Here is a 20,196-nt window from a genome sequence, read left to right on the forward strand (position 1 = left end):
TTCCCTTCTGCGGTATATTTGTCGTATGGACTAAGTGGTTGTTCTGTAGAGCTTCTACAGGCTGGATTTTTCTGATTGCTCCCTCATGATGTCATTTTGCATGTTCTGCTCTCTGTCCCCTGTATTACCTGTACTTGGTAGTCAGATCTAGAGTCTTGATCAGATTATGTCCAGTTGCCTTTCTCTTTGTGGTGCTAGGCTCAATCGGGGCTCAGGTGATGTACCTCTGCCTCCTGGGCTCAAGCAATTCTCCTGCCTCAGCCTCCTGAGTAGCTGGGACTACAGCCATGCACCACCAAGCTGGGTTCATTTAAGGTTATTTTGTAGAGATGAGGTCTCACTGTGTTGCCCAGGCTGGTCTTGAACTCTTAAGCTCAAGCAGTCCTCCTGTCTTGGCCTCCCAAAGTGCTGAGATTACAGGCATGAGCCACTGTGCCATCAGCTTTTAACATAATATTTTCAGCAGACACTAAGGATCATTGCCTAGACTCCTCACTGCAATTTTTTTTTTTTTTTTTTTTGAGACGGAGTCTCGCTCTGTTGCTCAGACTGGAGTGCAATGGCTTCAATCTCGGCTCACTGCAACCTCTGCCCCCCAGGTTCAAGTGATTCTCCTGCCTCAGCCTCCCAAGTAGCTGGGATTACAGGTGCACAACACCACATCCAGCTAATTTTGTAATTGTAGTAGAGATGGTGTTTCACCACATTGGCCAGGCTAGTCTCCAACTCCTGACCACAGGTGATCCACCTGCCTCAGCCTCCCAACCCTCATTGCATTTTAAATACAATCCATGCTCCTTACCGAGGCCTCCAAAACACTTCATGGTCTGATCCCTGTTGACATCTCTGTGACCTCACCCCTTTGCCCATTATGCTCTGGTCACTTTGCTATCTCCTTAGCTCCTCACACACTCCCGTTTCTTCCAACCCCCGGGCCTTTGCTCATCCCTTCCTTTAGCTCTCAGCATAAATGTTGTCTTCCCATAGCATCTGATTTATGTTCGTCAATCTGTCAATAGTTTATTTGTTTCTAGGTTGACTGTCTTTTTCCCTATGCTTGACAGCATATGCAAAGCAAGGATCTTCCCTGTCTGGTTGGTGGCAGTGTCCTCAGTGTCTTGTCAGTGCCTGCCCAAAGTAAATGGTTCAATAAATAGCTAATAGTTATGGAATAAATAAATATCTGTAGGAAGGAAAAAAAGAAAGGAAGGTGGATCCTGAAATCAGGTGAGAGGGTCCTGCTGCAGGCAGGCAGTGCTGATGTTGGAAGGCCTTCTCCAGGCCCCTCCAGAAAGAACCCCCATGAGAGGCATCACTCATCCCAGACCTGTTGGGAGACTTGCTTACCCCTGCCGGGCCTCAAAATTAGCTCTGAATCATCTCCCATGACTGGGGGGATCTGTGGGTGTGGATGGGCAGAGGAAATTACCAGAACCTTTCAGGCTGGACTCCAGTCCATGTCCCCCACTACCCTTCACTTGACCCGCAAGTAAGCTCCTCTTCTGAAGAGTGTCCTGAGAAGTATCTGGGAGTGACCCTGCCCATTGCTAGAGCCTCAGCTGAGCCTGGGCATCATCTCTAGATAGGGCCCAGATTCCAGCACTGCACATGAATCCCTTCTTAAGGAGGAAAAACTCCTTCCCATTCCTGGCAATTCCCCTGGACTGGAGGCAGGCAGGCCTCCCACCCCATCTGGGCTGCATGCTAGTGGCCAGAGACCTCATTGACACCTTGGATTTGTCCTTCTTGGGATCTGCCGGGTGCCCTTGTAATTACAGCCTGTGAAATTTTTATCCACTGAACCCAGTGAAGCCATTCCTCTATTGGAGGAGCTTCCCCGTCTCAGGGTGTAATAATGGTTGTCTCCGGGGTACCCAGGAGAGGTCAGGGTGTGTGGTTCTCAAAGTGGGGTCCCGACCACCCGTGTCAGCATCACCTGGAACTCATTAGAAACAGAGATTCTTGGGCCACAACCCTGGCCTTGGGAACCAGAAACCCTTGGGACTGGGGCCCAGCTATCTCTGTTTTACATTTTAAAGCATCCTTCAGATGATTCCAATGCACACTGTGGTTTGAGAACCACACAATTAAAAGCCTTGAGTCAAAGACACCTCGAGTGGATACACACAGTCTGGGAAGTCTCAGCCCTTCTTCCTGCCTCCTTACCTCTGTGTGAACCCCATATTCTCATATTTAAAATAGAAACACAGGCCAGGTGCCATGGCTCACCCCTATAATCCCAGTACTTTGGGAGGCCAAGGTGGGAGAATCACTTGAGTTCAGGGGTTTGAGACCAGTCTGAGCAACAGAGTGAAACCCTGTCTCTACAGAAAATTAAAAAATTAGCCAGGTGTGGTGGTGCATGCCTGTAGTCCCAGCTACTCTGGAGGTGGGAGGATCGCTTGAGCCTGAGAAGTCAAGGCTGCAGTGAGCTGTGATTACACCACTACACTCTAGCCTGGCTGATAGAGCAAGACTCTTTCTCAAAAAATAAAAATAAAATAGGAAAAAAAAAAACAAAAAAACATTTTCTGGGTGTGACCTAGGGTAGGTCATGCTACCTCCCTGGAAGCCAGACTCCTCATTGGTAAAATGGAGATAAATGAACACTTACCAAAGAAGGGTTGTGCTGAGGACTCGATGAGGTGACCTGTGAGAACTGAGATCACATCGTACACATGGCACTCGGTGTGAGGCAGCAGCAGCGGGGCTGATAGTTATAAGCCACACAATGGATGTGAGCATAATTTTTTATAATACAAACTGAAAGAAGTGCGAATAAGAAAACAATCCCTGGTTGGGCTCAGTGGCTCACACCTGTAATCCCAGAACTTTGGGAGGCCGAGGCAAGAGGATCACCTGAGGTCAGGGGTTCAAGACCAGCCTGATCAACATGGTGAAATCCCATCTCTACTAAAAATACAAAAATTAGCCAGGCATGGTGGTGGGCGTCTGTAGTCCCAGCTACTCAGGAGGCTGAGACAGGAGAGTCGCCTGAACCCGGGAGGTGGAGGTTGCAAAGAGCTGAGATCATGCCACTGCATGCCAACCTGGGTGACAGAGCGAGACTCTTCCTCAAGAAAGAAAGAGAGAGAAAGAGAGAAAGAGAAAGAAAGAAAGAAAGAAAGAAAGAAAAGAAAAGAAAAGAAAAGAAAAGAAAAGAAAAGAAAAGAAGAAAGAAAGAAAATATAAAAAGAAAACAATCCCTAAATGAATGAGCTTAACCCAGAATCAGTCTGGGTGTTTCCCAGAGTTCACGGGTCTCCTACTGATGGCTTCATCCTTGTTACCATTTGCTTGTTGATCTGGGAACACATGGATGGTCCACCTCTTCCTGAGAGGCTACCAGGGAACCCAGGCCTGGATGGAGAGGCGCTGAACCCACTGAAGAACACAACACAGGGCTGCCGAGTCCATGCAGCATGAACAGGACTGATGGCTGTTCACTACACGAAACAAAAAGTTCAAGTTCATTTGTAATCTAAGCAATGCAATTTTGCTTTGACTGTTGGGTTAACCTGGTGAGGGACCCGACCCCAGATCCAGCCGTTCCACTTCTCACAGTTTACCCTACGGAACAGAGTGAGGTCTCAGGGTGACAGGGAAAGTATTGACCATGGGACGTAGTAATGGTTACAAAATGGTATGTACATGCATTATAAGTCTGTACTCTGTATAAAAAGTGTACGTTTAGGCCGGGCGCGGTGGCTCAAGCCTGTAATCCCAGCACTTTGGGAGGCCGAGACGGGCGGATCACGAGGTCAGGAGATCGAGACCATCCTGGCGAACACGGTGAAACCCCGTCTCTACTAAAAAATACAAAAAACTAGCCGGGCGACGTGGCGGCTGCCTGTAGTCCCAGCTACTCTGGAGGCTGAGGCAGGAGAATGGCCTAAACCCGGGAGGCGGAGCTTGCAGTGAGCTGAGATCCGGCCACTGCACCCCAGCCTGGGCAACAGAGCGAGACTCTGTCTCAAAAAAAAAAAAAAAGGTGTACGTTTATGTGAACTGTAGATGAACAGAAAAAATAACAGTGTTTGTCCACAAGGGGTGGTGTTTCCTCAAGTGATTTTTATTTTTGTTTTTTCTAGCTTGCATCTAACCTTTCTAATCAGAAGGAAACTCTGATACATGTGATAAAATACTGATGATGTCACTGGTTCTTGGCCCTGACTCATATAAAAATCACCTACCTTTTAACAATACAGATCCCGCCCCTTCCAACTGGATCAGAATCTCTACAGGGTGGTAGGGTGATATGGATCATGGGCAGGGAATGGGGTTGTTCAGGCACTGGTATTTTTCAAAAAACTCCCCTGGTGATTTCCATGTGTAGCCGGATTTGAGAACCACGGAATCATACAGTCCCTGCCCTCCCACCACTCACAGTTAAGTTTAGTGTGGCTTAACATTTTGGGGGTCATCAAATTCTTTAAGACTCTGATGCATTTTGATTCCTTCACAGATGCTTTCCTAGGGCTTCCTTTTGTTATGCCAATCAACAGTTCCTGTCTGGAGGAATTTATGGTCTCCAAAAGCATTGGATCCTCTCCCAAAAAGAGCCCTGGATTTTGACACACACTTTCAGGGGAGTGTTGGGCATCAGGGTTTGGGCTGACCCTGCATCCATGACCCTTTGTTTCTCGAGTACTGATTTTTCCCCTGGGGAGTCAGCCTCCTCCTCACATGGAGCTTTTGAGGGACTGTCCATCAGGAGTCTGCACCAACCCCTGGCCAGAGGATGCCAATCAGACCTCTTCTGCTTTGGATTTGCTTCTGAGTCTTCATAGCACAGCTTTTCCTTCCCTTGGATGACCTTCCTACACCCTTCCAATGGATTCCCAGTGTTGGTTAGGTTGGCCAGCACTCATTTCTGTTGCTTGTAATCCTAGTGTCTTGGTGAATACAAGGGGATTCAAGTTAGTCATCCATGGACCTCCTGGGAGTCTGCAGAGTCCAGGTTCAGAATCCTAGTGTCAGAGAAAGTGGGAGAGATGGACAGGGGTAGCACCATAGACCCCCAAGGTTCCTGTTCCCTAGATTAGATGTTTGCGCTCACCTCCCTCCCCAACACCATCCCACATGCTGTCTCTTAACAGGCCATGTAATCTTCCACGGAGACTGTGCTAATGCAGAGAGGAAAGGACACAGACCTGGGAATCAGAAAGCATGGACTTGAGAGCTGGCCCCATGGTGGTCACTGAATGCATATAAGAGCGGTTGGGGGCTGGACACGGTGGCTCATGCCTATAATCCCAGCACTTTGGGAGATGGAAGGAGGTAGATCACAAGGTCAGGAGTTCGAGATCAGCCTGGCCAACCTGGTGAAACCCTGTCTCTACTAAAAATACAAAAAATTGGCCGGGCGCGGTGGCTCAAGCCTGTAATCCCAGCACTTTGGGAGGCCGAGACGGGTGGATCACGAGGTCAGGAGATCGAGACCATCCTGGTCTATACGGTGAAACCCCGTCTCTACTAAAAAAATACAAAAAACTAGCCGGGCGAGGTGGCGGGCGCCTGTAGTCCCAGCTACTCGGGAGGCTGAGGCAGGAGAATGGCGTAAACCCAGGAGGCGGAGCTTGCAGTGAGCCGAGATCGCGCCACTGCACTCCAGCCTGGGCGACAGAGCTAGACTCCGTCTCAAAAAAAAAAATAAAAAAAAAATAAAAAAAAAATAAAAATACAAAAAATTAGCTGGGTGTGGTGGCACAGGGCTGTAATCCCAGTCACTCGGGGGGCTGAGGCAGGAGAGTTGCTTGAACCCGGGAGGTGGAGGTTGCAATGAGCTGAGATCGCACCACAGCACTCCAGCCTGGGCAACAGAGGGAGACTCCATCTCAGAAAAAAAAAAAAAAAAAAAGAGAGAGAGAGAGAGAGAGAGGTTAGGGGGCTGGGAAACTTGGTTTGGAGGAGAAGCTTGGGAACTTGTCTTAAAGCTGCTTTGGTACAATTTTTAAAGGGAAGTATAGTTAGTTTGGGGTGGCTGGGAGACTGATGATAGTGGACCCTAAGCCCCCATGCCACTTCTTGGTATTCCTAAGAGAACCGGGGAGATCTGCTTCATCCCTGTGTTCTCCTTGGCTTTCGAATGTGGATGACCTGGGCTTCCTACTTCTCCCAACCTCATGAAGTTGTTAATACATTCAGAGAGACAGCAGAGTAAATTATAAAGGTCCTTGCAGAACTTCAGACTGCTTATTGACTGCATTAGCTTTCTGCCAGGCAGCTGTGGGGAACCAGGAGGTCGCAGTGTGGTTTCAGTTCATTTGGGTTTGTTCCCAGGGAAGCAAGCCTTGGCAAAAGCTTTCTTAGCGCTGCTTAGGATAGTAAAAAGTGGATGTGGTAGAGGATCTAGGAGGAAGGAGGCCTCTTGAGAACTGCAGCCTCCTACTGTTCCTCTTGCAGGCTGAACCAAAGCCCCTCCATCCCAGGCACCCACCTCAGCAACATGGATTTTGCAAGCCTGGCCTCTTTTTGGTGAGTGAGAGCAGGCTGTCCTTCCAAGAATCATTTGGATTGGCAAAGCTAAAGAATTTGAGGGCTGAGTTGCCAATACAGCCATCCAGAGCCCCCAGACGAGCCCCTCTTTACACTTCTCTTCTACTCTGAGGCCTTTTTATTTCTCCTTACTTCCTCCAGGAGGTCTCTGTTTTCACTCATCAAAACTTGTATTCAGAAAAGGTTCTGATACAAGTCATTTACCTCACAGTGAAAACTGAACTGCCTTTATCACATACTGAACTTGTACTCTCAGTCTATTTAAAAGAATTCTAGGCCTCAGAAAGTGGAGGTAGAAGAGGCTTAAGGTGGGAGAGGAGGGGAAAGTAAAGGGGAGGCAGGGATTTCCCCTCTCTTTCTCTTGAAAAGGCTAAACATATGCCCAGAGCACCTTTCTGGGTTCAATGGCTGTCTGCTTCCTCAAGGTCTGCTGGTTCAGTTTACCTGCAGTCCTGGCCACGTTTCACGTCCTGCTTCAGCTAAGTGTAGAGATTTTTTTTTTCTTTTAGTTAAACTAGAAATGTCTTAGGGGTAGAAACCATGCCTTGTTCAGCTTGAAATGCTCCTCATTATCTGGCACAGGGCCTAGAACATAAATATGATTAATGAATGTTGATAAGTAAGTTAGGTATTAAAGGCTATGAATTCTCCTAGAAGCACTGCTTTAGCTGTATCCCATAGGCACTATTAGATAGTATTTCCATTATTCATTATTGTTGAAATATGTTTTATATAACATCAAGCTATCTCTGACAAGGAAAGGAGAATTATCTTCATTTCACAGGAAAATCAAAACTCAAAGACAAAAAGAGACTTGCTCTAAGAATACAGCATGCAGTAGTGGTAGACCTCCAGGTTTTGCTTGGCTCTGGGATTCATGGTGAATCAAATAAGCCGGGAGACCTGTTCTGAGTTTGAGCTCCTGCTCAGGCTCTGCCACCTCCAACCATTTTCTCATCCTCTTTGGGTATCATCAGGTCACATATAAAGACCTCTAGGGTCCATTAGCAGCAATTAGGGATCCTTGATTTGGAGGGAACTTTGCCTTCCTGAGGCTTCTGCTACAAAGCCGACACTTTATGAACAGTGCATATATCACCTAAAAGCTTGCCTAAAGCAGGCACACAATGGCCAGAGGCAGAACCAGGGTCACTCTGTGCTCAGCTGAGAATTAATAGAAGAAGACACCTAACCCCTTAGAGATCCATTACCTCCTAACGAGGCATCACGGCTTGGAGTCCTAGGTTACTTAATGTTCTCTCTCTCTCTCTAACCCTAGCAGAATCTTCTTTTAGGAAATATTCTGATAAACTTCTTCACGTGGATGGGGAAATGACTCATAACAAAGCGCTGTGTCTCTTTTGGGCTTTTGCATTTCAAAAGGAGTCAGACATTAAATTAGAAAAAGGAAAGCTCTCATTATGCAATTTCAGTTATTAACGAGAGAGCTACAAAAAGCTTTTGAGCATGAGAGACTGAATTTAATTCTCTATGTTTGTGTCTTTTTTTTTTTTTTTTTTTTGGAGATGGAGTCTCACTCTGTAGCCCTGGCTGGAGTGCGGTGGCACAATCTGGGTTCACTGCAACCCCACCTCCCAGGTTCAAGCAATGCTCCTGCCTCAGCCTCCCGAGTAGCTGGGACTACAGATGCCTGCCACCAGGCCCAGCTAATTTTTTTATTTTTAGTAGAGACGGGATTTCACCATGTTGGTCAGGCTGGTCTCAAACTCCTGACCTCAAGTGATCCACCTGCCTCAGCCTCCCAAACTGCTGGGATTAGAGGCATGAGTCATGGTGCCCAGACTCAATTTTTTTTGTTTTTCTTGAGGTGGAGTCTTGCTCTGTCGCCCAGGCCGGAGTGCAGTGGCACAATCTCAGCTCACTGCAACATCCACCTCCCGGACTCAAGCAATTCTCTTGCCTCAGCCTCCCGAGTAGCTGGGATTACAGGTGTGTGCCACCACACCCAGCTAATTTTTGTATTTTTTAATAGAGATGGGTTTTCACCATGTTGGCCAGGTTGGACTTGAACTCATGACCTCAAATGATCTGCTCGTTTTGGCCTCCCAAAGTGCTCTGATTACAGGCATGAGCCACTGTACATAGCCTTTTTGGCAATCTTGATATGTACAATACTCTGTTATTAACTCTATGCACCATGCTGTGCAATATAATTCAAAAAAAGAAAACCATTTCTTCTGTCTAACTGAAATTTTGTACTGTTTGACCACCATCACTCCATTCTCCCCCACCACAGAGCCATTCTACTCTCTGGTTCTATGAGTTCTATTGTTTTACATTCAATATATAAGTGAGAACATGTGGTATTTGTCTTTCTGTGCTTGACTTATTTTATGTAGTATAATGTTCTCCAATATTGTCCATGTTGTTTTAAATGACACAATTCTGTCTTTTTAAAGGCTGAATAGTATTCCATTGTGTTTACATACCCCATGATCCTCATCCATTCATCGGTTGATATACACTTAAGTTGATTCCATAGCCTGGCTATTAAGTTGATTCTATAGCCTGGCTATTGTGGATAGCGCTGCAATAAACCTGGTGGTGCAGACATCTCTTTGAGTAACTAATTTCAGATTTTGGGATAAGTATCGAGAAATGAGCTTGCTGGATCATATGGTAATTCCATTTTTAGCTCTTTGAGGAACCTCCTCCATACTGTTCTCCATAATGGCTGTGCAAATTTATTACATTCTCACCAACACCACACAAAGGTTCTCTTTTCTCCACATCTCCACCAACACTTATTTATCGTTCATCTTTTTGGTAAAAGCCATCCTGACAGGTATGAGATGATGTCTCATTGTGGTTTTAACTTGCATTTTCCTAATCATTAGTGATATTGGGCATTTTTTCATATACCTGTTAGCCATTTGTATATCTTCTTTTGAGAAATGTCTATTCAGATTTCTTACCATGTTTTAACTGGGTTTTTTGTTTTCTTGCTGTTGAGTTGTTTGAGCTCCTGGATTTGTTCTTAGTGAGTATCATATAGGCTCCTAATGAACAATACATTATTTTCTTTCTTTTTGAAATGCTTTTTCTGTTTCGTGTGCTTATTATAAAAGAATTCTAGGCTGGGCATGGTGGCTCACACCTGTAATCCCACCACTTTGGGAGGCTGAGGCGGGCGGATCACGAGGTCAGCAGTTCGAGACCAGCCTGGCCAACACAGTGAAACCCTGTCTCTACTAAAAACACAAAAATTAGCAAGGTGTGGTGGCACATGCCTGTAATCCCAGTTACTCAGGAGGTTGAGGCAAGAGAATGACTTGAACCCAGGAGGCAGAGGTTGCAGTGAGCTAAGATCACGCCACTGCACTCCAGCCTGGGCGATAGGGTGAGACTCCGTCTCAAACAGCAACAACAACAACGAAGAATTCTGAGCACCTTAAAAGAGACAGTAAACATGACAGAATCCTCACATCCAGAGAGAACCCCTATGTTTGTGACGCTCTCTGCCTGCCACATCCCATTGGCCCAAAGATTTCAGCTGGGGTGAATGTTTCCTCAAATTTTCAGCACCCACCAAGTCTGCACCTGGGAGTCTCTCTGCTCTGCTTTCTCTGAAGTCACAAAAAGGGATAACCCAAAACTGCGGGAGTGGGGCAATACTAGACCAGTGGGGAGGCGAAGCAGCCAACGCTACCTCTCAGGTGCGGTAAACCTCGGGTTCATGCTACATTTTTCTCAGAGTGTCCCCAGCAGGATAGAACCCCCGAGTTGCCCATAGCTAAAACCAGCTCATTAAGGCACCCATTTCTTGCCTCTTCTCCCTTCTTCATCTCACTCTCCTCATTCCCCCACTTCCACTGCCCAGCATCATCTCCCAAATAAATTCCCTATACCCAGGCTCTTGTCTTAGGGTCTGCTTTCAGAAGCAGGAGAATCAAACAAAGATGTTAGTGACTACCTCTTTGCGTATACACTTGTATGTGTGCATTTCCAATAATAAACCTATGTAATTTTGCATAAAGGGGATCATACTACACATGTGTTCAAAAACCTGTTTTTTTCTAATTACTCACAGTAGGTAGTGAACATATTTCCATGTCAATAAAGAAAATCCTAAGCACAGTTTTTAATGTCTGCATAGTATGCCATTGCAGGTGTGTCTCATTTTTTATTTAATTTACGTAATTTATGGCTATCTGGATGGTTTCCAATTTTGCACTGTGATGAACATGCTCAGGCACACATCTTTGCAAGGGTGCAGCTCAGGATTTGAAAAAACTCTGAGCTGAGCGAGTGCTTTGTTGTCTCCTAAGTGTACACTGTGTTTGATCATTTCTTCTGGAATTTTAATAGAGGTCAAAACTAATCTTAGCAGTGTAGAGGCTTTTTAAATAAAAAATCTATATTTCCCTTTTTTGAAAATCAGGACATTTGCCCATCTTCAGTTTGCTGGCACTTCCTTCATTCTCTGTAATTTCCTCATAAGCAATGATTGTATCTGTAAATACCTCTGGGCCCCTGGGATGTCATATGTCTGGGCTACAATGAGTGAGCTCATTTAGGTGACTTGATGTCTTCCTCCTATCGCTCAATTATCTTGGGTCTCAATCTCCTCCTTATCCTCTTTATTCCACAATTTGAAGTAAAATTGCCTGTGCCTTGCTCTGCCTGCCCTCGAGCCTAGCCCAGAGCAGATTCCTTCTTATTATTCTTAGACTTTGAAAGCTCTTCGCTCTTGTCTTTGCCAATTTCCCCCGACTTCTGTTCACTGGAGCTGCAGTCTTTGCTAACACCATTCTTACAGATCCTGCCAATCTTCCAGATTCCTCTTGGGTTATTGATTCCTTCTTGCCTCTTTTGTGTGTGTGCTTTTCATACCCTGGCTCATTGGAAAACTACAAGTGCAGCCTCACAAGATTTTCTATAAAACTTGATTTTCTTTTTTAACAGCAGTGTTTGCGATTACTAGTTGGAATTTTGGGGTTTTATTACCTCTTGCAGCAGCTATCTCATACTGGCGTGTTGTACAACACATCTTATTTTATCCTCACAGACACCCTGTGAAGCCAGTTGAATGTTAAGTTCCCCCATATGATAGATGGGTGACCCGTGGCACAGAAAGGTTTAGGCACCATCTCAAAGACACTCAGCAAGACAGTGGACCAGCCCTCGGTTTTCCAGTTTCTTAGCCTAAATATGGTTCCCCTTGTTGACAATAGCTGAGAGAGGGTTCTGGTAAGGTGGGAGCAAGCAGCTTTATGCCTCGGGCCACTATCCCTTAAAATCCCTTAAAATTCACAATGGCTGAGAGAGGGTTCTGGTAAGGTGGGAGCAAGCAGCCTTATGCCTTGGGCCACTATCTCTTAAAATCCTGGAGGTAAGGTCCATAGTTCACTCTCCTTTCCCTAGGGAGAGAAATTCTGCATGGAGTGATGATATCACTTCTAGAATCCCATCTGCCCCACAACCCCACCCCTTCAAGCAGACAAAGTGGGTGACAGTTCCTCTGAAGCTAACAGCCAAGCTGTCCTCACCTCCTCACCTGGTCTCAAATGATTCTCTGCTCAGACAGCAGAGACTGTGTGCGGGCACACACACAACAGGGACATAGAGTTATCCCTAGGTCTCTCTCTTTCTCTGTGTGTGTGTGTGTCTTGTACATGCACACACATATGTACAACACAAATACAGAGGCACCCCAGGTCTTTCTCTCTCTCTCTCTCTCTCTCTCACACACACACATACACATATGCACAACATGAATACAGAGGCACCCCCAAGTGTTTCTCTGCCTGTCTTTTGTCTCTCTCTCTCTCAGTGTCTTCTCTATGTCTCTGTCTCTCTCTCTTTCACACACACACACACACACACACGCAACATGAATACAGAGCACCACCAGGTCTTTCTCTCCATCGTCTCTTTCTGTCTTTCTCTCTCACATACACATGCACACACACACACACACACCCCATGAACCCACGGGCACCCCAGGTCTCTCTCCCTCTCTCAGTGTCTCTGTCTCTGTCACGCACAGAGTGTCACATCGTCTGGCTCTGGACAGCCGTGGGTGATCAGCTGCCCGGCCCCTCTCTTCTGCCTCGGCCCCATTCCCCGGAGTCGGTATCGGCCCCACCGCTGGATCCCAGCCCCGGACCACTCACCCTCCATGCTGCCCCCTGTTGCGGGCTCCGGCGGTCTCCGATGGCGGGAAGCAGCGGGCCCCTTTGGGCCAGCGGGCGGAGGGACTGTCCCGGGCACTTGGTTGCGGGCTGAGCCCCTGCCTCCACGCTCCGCAGGTCCGGTAGGTCCGGGTAGAGGTGGGCAGGGGGCTTGCGCTCCCAGGCCCCAGGCCCTGGCCGGTTTCCCTCCCCTCGGGCTGACTGGCTCCCGCGCAGCGCTGCCCGCCAGGCTCAGCCGCCCGCCACTCCGTGCCTCCAGGCCAGGGGAAGGAGGGGGCTCGTGCAACGCAGTCGTCATGGCACCCGCGCACCTGTGCCCGCCGAGCGAGGGCGCCCCGGGCCCGCCTCCCGCATGGCGCTGTCTCCACAGAGCCCGAGCGCCCCTCCGAAGTAGGGGACACAGCCCTCCTCCCATTGCAGTCCTGGCAGCGGCGTCCCGTAATTCCGCGCCTCTCTGCCTTGCCTCACATGCCAACCTCTGTCCCCACTCCTTATCCTTGCCCACCCCAACCTGGGGTCCAGCACTCTGGGCCTTCCTGAGAAGAGGATGAGAGGTAGCCGTGAAAACAGGAGGGCTTAGGGAGGGAGGCGGGGGAACCCCACCAGCTCCGGGCTCTCCCAGGAGAATGGGGACAAGATCTACAAGGTGACCACGACTTTGGAATTAACCAGTCCAGGCATTCACCAGGTGGTACCCTTGGAAAAGTTTCTTATTATAATAATACCTGCACCTGAGACTGTTTCTGCATTTGTAAAATGATTTTGAGGGAAGTAAATGTGATACCAAAGTTTCAGCCCAGCCCATAGCAGATGCTTAATAAATGGTTCCTCCAGCAGAATTGGAGAATACTCATCTCCAACCCCTGTCAAGCACCCAGCAGACACAACCATACATTTCTGTCACATGAATAAAGATCCCAGGTTCTATCTGCACTCCTATGTTTGTTGCAACACTGTTTACAATAGCTAAGATTTGGAAGCAACCTGAGTGTCCATCAACAGATGACTGGATAAAGAAAATGTGGTACATATACACAATGGAGTACTATTCAGCCACAAAAAAGAATGAGATTCAGTCATTTGCAACAACATGGATGGAACTGGAAATCATTATATTAAATGAAATAAGCCAGGCCCAGAAAGCAAACATCACATGTTCTTACTTATTTGTGAGATCTAAAAATCAAAACAATTGAACTCACGGACATAGTAGAAGCATGTGGTTACCAGAAGCAGGGAAGGGTAGTGGAAGGATGGGGTACCAAAAAAAAAAAAAACTAGAAAGAATGAATAAGACTATTTGATAGCACAACAGGGTGGCTATAGTCCATAATAATTTAATTTTATATTTTAAAATAGCTTAAAAAGCATAATTGGATTGTTTGTAACTCAAAGGATTAATGCTTGAAGGGATGGATACCCCATTCTCCATGATGTGCTTATTTCACATTACATGCCTGTATCAAAACACCTCATGTACCCCATAAATATGTACACCTACTATGTACCATCTATTTTTTTTTAAAGATCCCATGTTCTAGGCAGATGAAAGAAAGTGAAGTCTGTTCCTTCCTTTTTTTAGGAATCAGGAGTTTGCTCACTGGACACTGGGGAACAGTTGGCATCAGGATTCTTCCTAGTCTCGCTTCTTTCCCTAGCTCCTCCTCTGTCCTGAGCAGTGGGCACAGTCTCACAGCTAGAAGGTCCTTAGAGGTCATTGAGTCTAACCCTGACCCAGAGCAGGCATTCTGACCCTAATCCCCAGCAAGAAGTATCCCCCGCAATGGGTACCTCTGCCTTCATGTCCCTCTCTCTTCCCCTAGGGCAGCCCTTCAGCGGTCAGGAGGGAGGGAAGTTGCTTCTTCAATGCTGCTGTTCTACTGGAGAAAACAAGAATTTCACTGGGCTTTTTTCTTTCTGTGACTTGCCTCAGTCTCTTCATCTGCAAAATGGGCATAATAATGGCACCTATCTCCTACAGTTGTGAAGATTAATGCAGTTACTATATATAAAGCATGTGAAACAGTGCTTTGCATATAGACAGTACACAAGAAATATTATTCATCCCATCACTGTCTTGAGTCCACCTCCCTGTAGAAGTGCTCACATTTCTTGAAGTCCCTCTGATAAAACCCAGAAGTGTGTCAGGTCATATTAAGCCCCCTTGAGCAATGCAGAGATTGAGGCACTGTGCTGTAAAGTCTGTATAGCCCAGCACTGCCATTTAGAGTTGGTGTGCTTTGGGAAAGTTATATGTCTTTTGCCTCAGTTTCCTCTCATCTACAAAATAGGGATAATAGTACCTACCATGTAGGGTTATGAAAATTAAATGAGTTGGCCGGGCGCGGTGGCTCAAGCCTGTAATCCCAGCACTTTGGGAGGCCGAGACGGGCGGATCACGAGGTCAGGAGATCGAGACCATCCTGGCTAACATGGTGAAACCCCGTCTCTACTAAAAAATACAAAAAAAACTAGCCGGGCGACATGGCGGGCGCCTGTAGTCCCAGCTGCTTGGGAGGCTGAGGCAGGAGAATGGCGTAAACCCAGGAGGCGGAGCTTGCAGTGAGCTGAGACCCGGCCACTGCACTCCAGCCTGGGCGGCAGAGCAAGACTCTGTCTCAAAAAAAAAAAAAAAAAGGAGCATGTAGGTACTCAATAAATATGAGCTATAATTACTGGGGCAATAGACTTTGTTTTGGTTTGTTGTTGTTGTTGTTGTTGTTTGTTTTTTGACAAGGTCTTACTCTGTCACCCAGGCTGGAGTGCAATGGCACAATCTCAGCTCACTGCAACCTCTGCCTCCCAGGTTCAAGCGATTCTCCTGCCTCAGCCTCCCGAGTAACTGGGATTACAGGCGCCCACCGACACACCCAGCTAATTTTTTCGTATTTTTAGTAGAGGTGGGGTTTCATCATGTTGGCCAGGCTGGTCTTGAACTCCTGACCTCATGTGATTCACCTGCCTCGGCCTCCCACGGTGCTGGGATTACAGGCATGAGCCACTGTGCCCGGCCGGAGGCACTAGACTTTGAATAATGCAATCTCACTTTTTCACTTTCTTCCCTTTCCTTCCTTCTTTCCTCAGCAGCCACATCATTCTAGTGCCTTGTGGTCAATTGCTCCACCATCTTTTTTATTTGAATAGTTCCAGATCACAAAGCGTTTTCTTCCTTTTCCCTCCTCTTCCACAGACATTTTTCTTTTACCATTAAAACCTTCCTATAGTTGGCAAGTCCACATGGTACCAGACAAAACAAATTCCATGAATCTAGCCTTGGAGAGCAGGCAGAGCAGTGTGTCTGAGTGTGAATTCTATCTCTATTGTTTGTTAGCTGTGTGACCCAGGGTAAGTCACTTAAGCCCTCTGATACGGTTTGGCTGTGTCCCTATCCAAATCTTACCTTGAATTGTAGCTCCCGTAATCCCCATGTGTTGTGGGAAGGACCTGGTGGAAGGTAATTGAATCATGGGGGTGGGTTTTTCCTGTGCTGTTCTCATGATAGTGAATAAGTCTCACAAGATCTGATGGTTTTATAAAGGGCAGTTCCTCAGCACACACTCTCTTGCCTGCTGCCATGTAAGACATGCCTTTGCTCCTCCTTTGCCTTTCGCCATGATTGTGAGGCCTCCCCAGCCATGTGGAACTGTGAGTCCATTAAGCCTCTTTTTCTTTATAAATTACACAGTCTCAAGTATTTCTTCAGAGCAATGTGAAAATGGATTAATACACCCTCTAACCTCATTTTCCTTGTTTGTAAAATGGGATTTATACTACTTCTTCTCAAGGCTGCTGTGTGGATTAAAAGTCACAGGCCATTAAATACAGTGCCCTTCCTCATCCCCAAAGTCATGGGTGGAGGCCAAACAGACAGTTTGGGTAAAAGCTGCTCCATGCAGATAAAGAAAAGTGCCCCCTGTCTTTCTCCTCCTGTTTTGGACTGAACTATGTCTCCCAAAATTGATATGTATCGAATTCTTAACCCCACAATGTGACCGTATTTGGAGATAGGAAGTAAGTAATTACAGTTAAATCAGGTCATAAGAGTGATGGCCTAATGACATAAGATGGGTATCTGTATAAGAAGAGAAAGAGGCTGGATGTGGTGGCTGACACCTGTAATCCCAGCACTTTGGGAGGCTGAAATGGATGGATCATTTGAGCCCAGGAGTTCAAGACTAGCCTGGGCAACATGGCAAAACCCTGTCTCTATAAAACATATGAAAAAAAAAAAAAAAAGCCAGGCATGGTGTTGTGTGCCTGTAGTTCCAGCTACTCAGGAGGCTGAGGTGGAAGGATCACTTGAGCCCAGGGGGCAGAGGCTGCAGTGAGCTGACATCACACCACTACACTCCAGCCTGGGTGACAGAGCAAAACCCTGTCTCAAGGAAAAAAAAAAAAAGAAGAAGTGAAGGACACACCAGGAATTTACATGCACAGAGGAAAGGCCACATGAGGCCACAGCAAGCAGGTGGTCCTCTGCAAGCCAAGGACAGAGACCTCAGGAGAAACCAAGCCTTTCAGCACCTTGGACTCTAACCTCCAGAACTGTGACAAAATAAATTTTTGTTGTTTAAGCCAGGGGTCCCCAAATTTTTTGTTGTTAAAGCCCCAACCCCTGAGTCATGGCCTGTTAGGAACTGGGCCACACAGGAGGAGCTGAGCATCAGGTGAGTGAGCATTACTGCCTGAACTCCACCTCCTGTCAGATCAGCAGCAGCATTAGATACTCCTGGGAGCATGAACCCTATTGTGAACTACATGTGCACGGGATCTAGGTTGCACACTCCTTATGAGAATCTAATGCCTGATGATCTGAGGTGGCATAGTTTCATCCCCAAACCATCAACCCCCACCCCCCTTCTGTGGAAAAATTGTCTTCCACAAAACCAGTCCCTGGTGTCAGAAAGGTTGGGGACCACTGGTTTAAGTCTGTGGTATTTTGTTATGGCAGCCCTAGAAAACCAAGATACCTCCCTACCCCAAAGCAGCTCCCGGGAAACCTGAGGCAACATTATTCTCCATTGCAGATCACGCTTTTCTCCAAAGTTCACCTGACTGCAGGGCTGGGGCGCTTCTCTGCCCTGAACCTTGGATGCAGAGTCTTTCAGTCAAACAAGTCACGATTGCTCCTATCTTACAGATGAAGCCTTCAAGGGAAATGCCTTGCCCAATATTACACAGCTAGAGTGGAGAAGAGAGATGGAGAACACTCCCCTGGACTCCTTGGGCGCTTGCCCTGCTGGACCTTAGCCCTGCCTCCCTCAACTTTTTTGGCCCTTTGGGAGAGCATCTGAGAAAGCTAAGGGTGCACCCATCCAAGGTGTAGAAGCAATCCCTGTCCATCTCAAGGAGCCTCACCACTTCCTTGGCCTGCAGGGTTTCCAGCTGCATGCATTCTGGCCAAGAGCTTGACCTGCACCTTCATCCTCAGGGGAGCTGCTCCCCATCCCACCCCACCTCCAACAGCTACAGCTGGGAACATGCGCTGTGGCCTAGGGAGCCTTTTTGCAGAGAGCCCCACCATCCTGGAAACTGATTTCCATCTGAAAAGCTGGATGCCAGGAGGTGGCAGGAAGAAAGTGGAACTGAGAAGTTCTTTAAAAGGAGAAAGCCTCCTGTGCCCGCTGGAATCCATGTGGACACCTGCTTGGAGAAGCATCTTAAAGGAGCAGTGGAGGAGGAGGTGGAGGGTGATCTCAGAATCAGACTTTCTCAGGAGTAGTGAGGGCAGTCAAAGGGGACAACAGAAAGCCAGAAATCCAGATATTTTTATTTTTATTAATTTTTTTATTTTGAGACAGAGACTTGGGCTGCTGCCCAGGCTGGAGTAAAGTGGTATAATCTTGGCTCACTGCAACTTCTGCCTCCCAGGTTTAAGTGATTCTCCTGCCTTAGCCTCCCAAGTAGCTAGTATCACAGGCACGTGTCACCATGCCTGGCTAATTTTTGTATTTTTAGTAGAGACAGGGTTTCACCATGTTGGCCAGGCTGGTCTCGAACTCCTGACCTCAAGTGATCTGCCTGCCTCGGCCTCCCAAAGCACTGGGATTACAGGTGTGAGCCACCGCGCCTGGCCTCCAGATATTTTTCATAAAAAATTTCAGCTCCCAATTAAAAAATGTTGGGCAACAAATTCACAATTATTTTTAAACATGGTGCAGGCCAAACAATGTATCTATGGGTTGAATTTGGCTCTAAACCCTCTTGCAACTTCTTAACATCTCTAGAGACCAGGAGTTCTCAATCCTGGCTGCATATTAGAATCATTTAGGGGAGGTTTAAGAAAAATAACTGGCACTGAGCCTCTAACAAAGACTAAGTGAAGCTTACTTGATTCTATGGAATCAGACCAGTTCAATTGTATTCATTTCTGTTTGCACAGGGCCTGCACATCAGTGATTTTTCAAAACTCTCCAGGTGACTCTGACATGCAGGCAAGATAGAGAATCACTGCTGCAACCCCTCTCAGCTTTTCACCTGCCGCAAGGCTCCTGGTCTCATAGAGCTCGTGGTCAACTGCAGGAGACATGAATGAATGAGTGAGTGAATGAATGAATGATTACCTTGTCTGTGGTCCACATACCATACTCTCCCCAGTGATCTCCCCAAATCATGCCCCTCACCATCCATTTCCATTCTCCTGCAGGCTTCCAGGTACTTCCTGGTTAAACCCAATCTCTTCCGCAGGCCACCCAAGATGCCCACGGTCCAGTCCTTGTCCATTTCTCCACCCTCCAATCCTACCGCGTTTCCCTCCCATCTGACCCGCTCCTCACTGAGCACCTTGCTGTTCCGCTAATTGCTCCATGCCTTGGGATGTGCTATGCCCTCTGCTGGCTATCTTTTTGTGCTCCCTCCCCTGTCCCCTTCCTCACCTGCCCATCAGCCTGTCTCTTGTCCCATCCTCTCTGCTCCCACATTTCTAGAATAGCTCTTAGATCTGTGATTCCCAAACTTTGCTGCACTTTAGAATCTCCTGGGGACACCTGAAGTCACCACACCCCATACCAATAAAATCAGATTGTCACAGTGTGGGAACCAGATAAGTTTGTTAGTTAGTTAGTTTATTCCAGCCTGGGTGACAGAGCAAGACTGTCTCAAAACACAGTGGTGCAATCTTGGCTCACTGTAACATCCGCCTCCTGAGCTCAAGCAATTCTCCTGCCTCAGTCTTCCAAGTAGCTGGGATTACAGGAACATGCCACCATGCTCAGCTAATTTTTGTATTTTTAGTAAAGAAGAGGTTTCACCATTTTACCCAGGCTAGTCTCAAACTCCTGACCTCAAGTGATCCACCTGCCTTGGCCTCCCAAAGTGCTGGGATTTTAGGCCTGAGCCACCATGCCCGGTCCCAGATCAGGAGTTTTTAAGGATTCTCAGGTGACTCCAACATGCAGCAAGATTTCAGAATTACTGTTAGGGACATTCCAGCCATATTTCTCTTCCCATGCCTGTTTCCCCAGCTAGTCTATGAACTTCCCACAGGCTGGGTGGTAAACAAGCAGAATTTTTTTTTTTTTTTTAATGAGACGAGTCTCACTCT

General features: G+C 47.0%; 1 protein-coding gene across 1 annotated transcript in view; it reads right to left on the reverse strand.

Moving 5' to 3' along the window:
• NPFFR1 (neuropeptide FF receptor 1) overlaps positions 1-19,376 on the reverse strand; it is a 32,469-nt gene extending 13,093 nt beyond the window's left edge. The window contains exons 1-5 of the mRNA XM_033208875.1: positions 19,277-19,376; positions 19,131-19,169; positions 12,965-13,189; positions 12,636-12,871; positions 1,348-1,399 (exon numbers count right to left, since the gene is read on the reverse strand). Coding sequence (XP_033064766.1) covers positions 1,348-1,399; positions 12,636-12,871; positions 12,965-13,189; positions 19,131-19,169; positions 19,277-19,376 — 652 coding nt within the window. The remainder of the gene's footprint in view (positions 1-1,347; positions 1,400-12,635; positions 12,872-12,964; positions 13,190-19,130; positions 19,170-19,276) is intronic.
• Between the last annotated feature and the right edge of the window lie 820 nt (positions 19,377-20,196).

This window comes from Trachypithecus francoisi, unplaced genomic scaffold (assembly GCF_009764315.1).
Source record: "Trachypithecus francoisi isolate TF-2019V2 unplaced genomic scaffold, Tfra_2.0 Lachesis_group9, whole genome shotgun sequence".
Lineage (NCBI taxonomy): Eukaryota > Metazoa > Chordata > Mammalia > Primates > Cercopithecidae > Trachypithecus > Trachypithecus francoisi.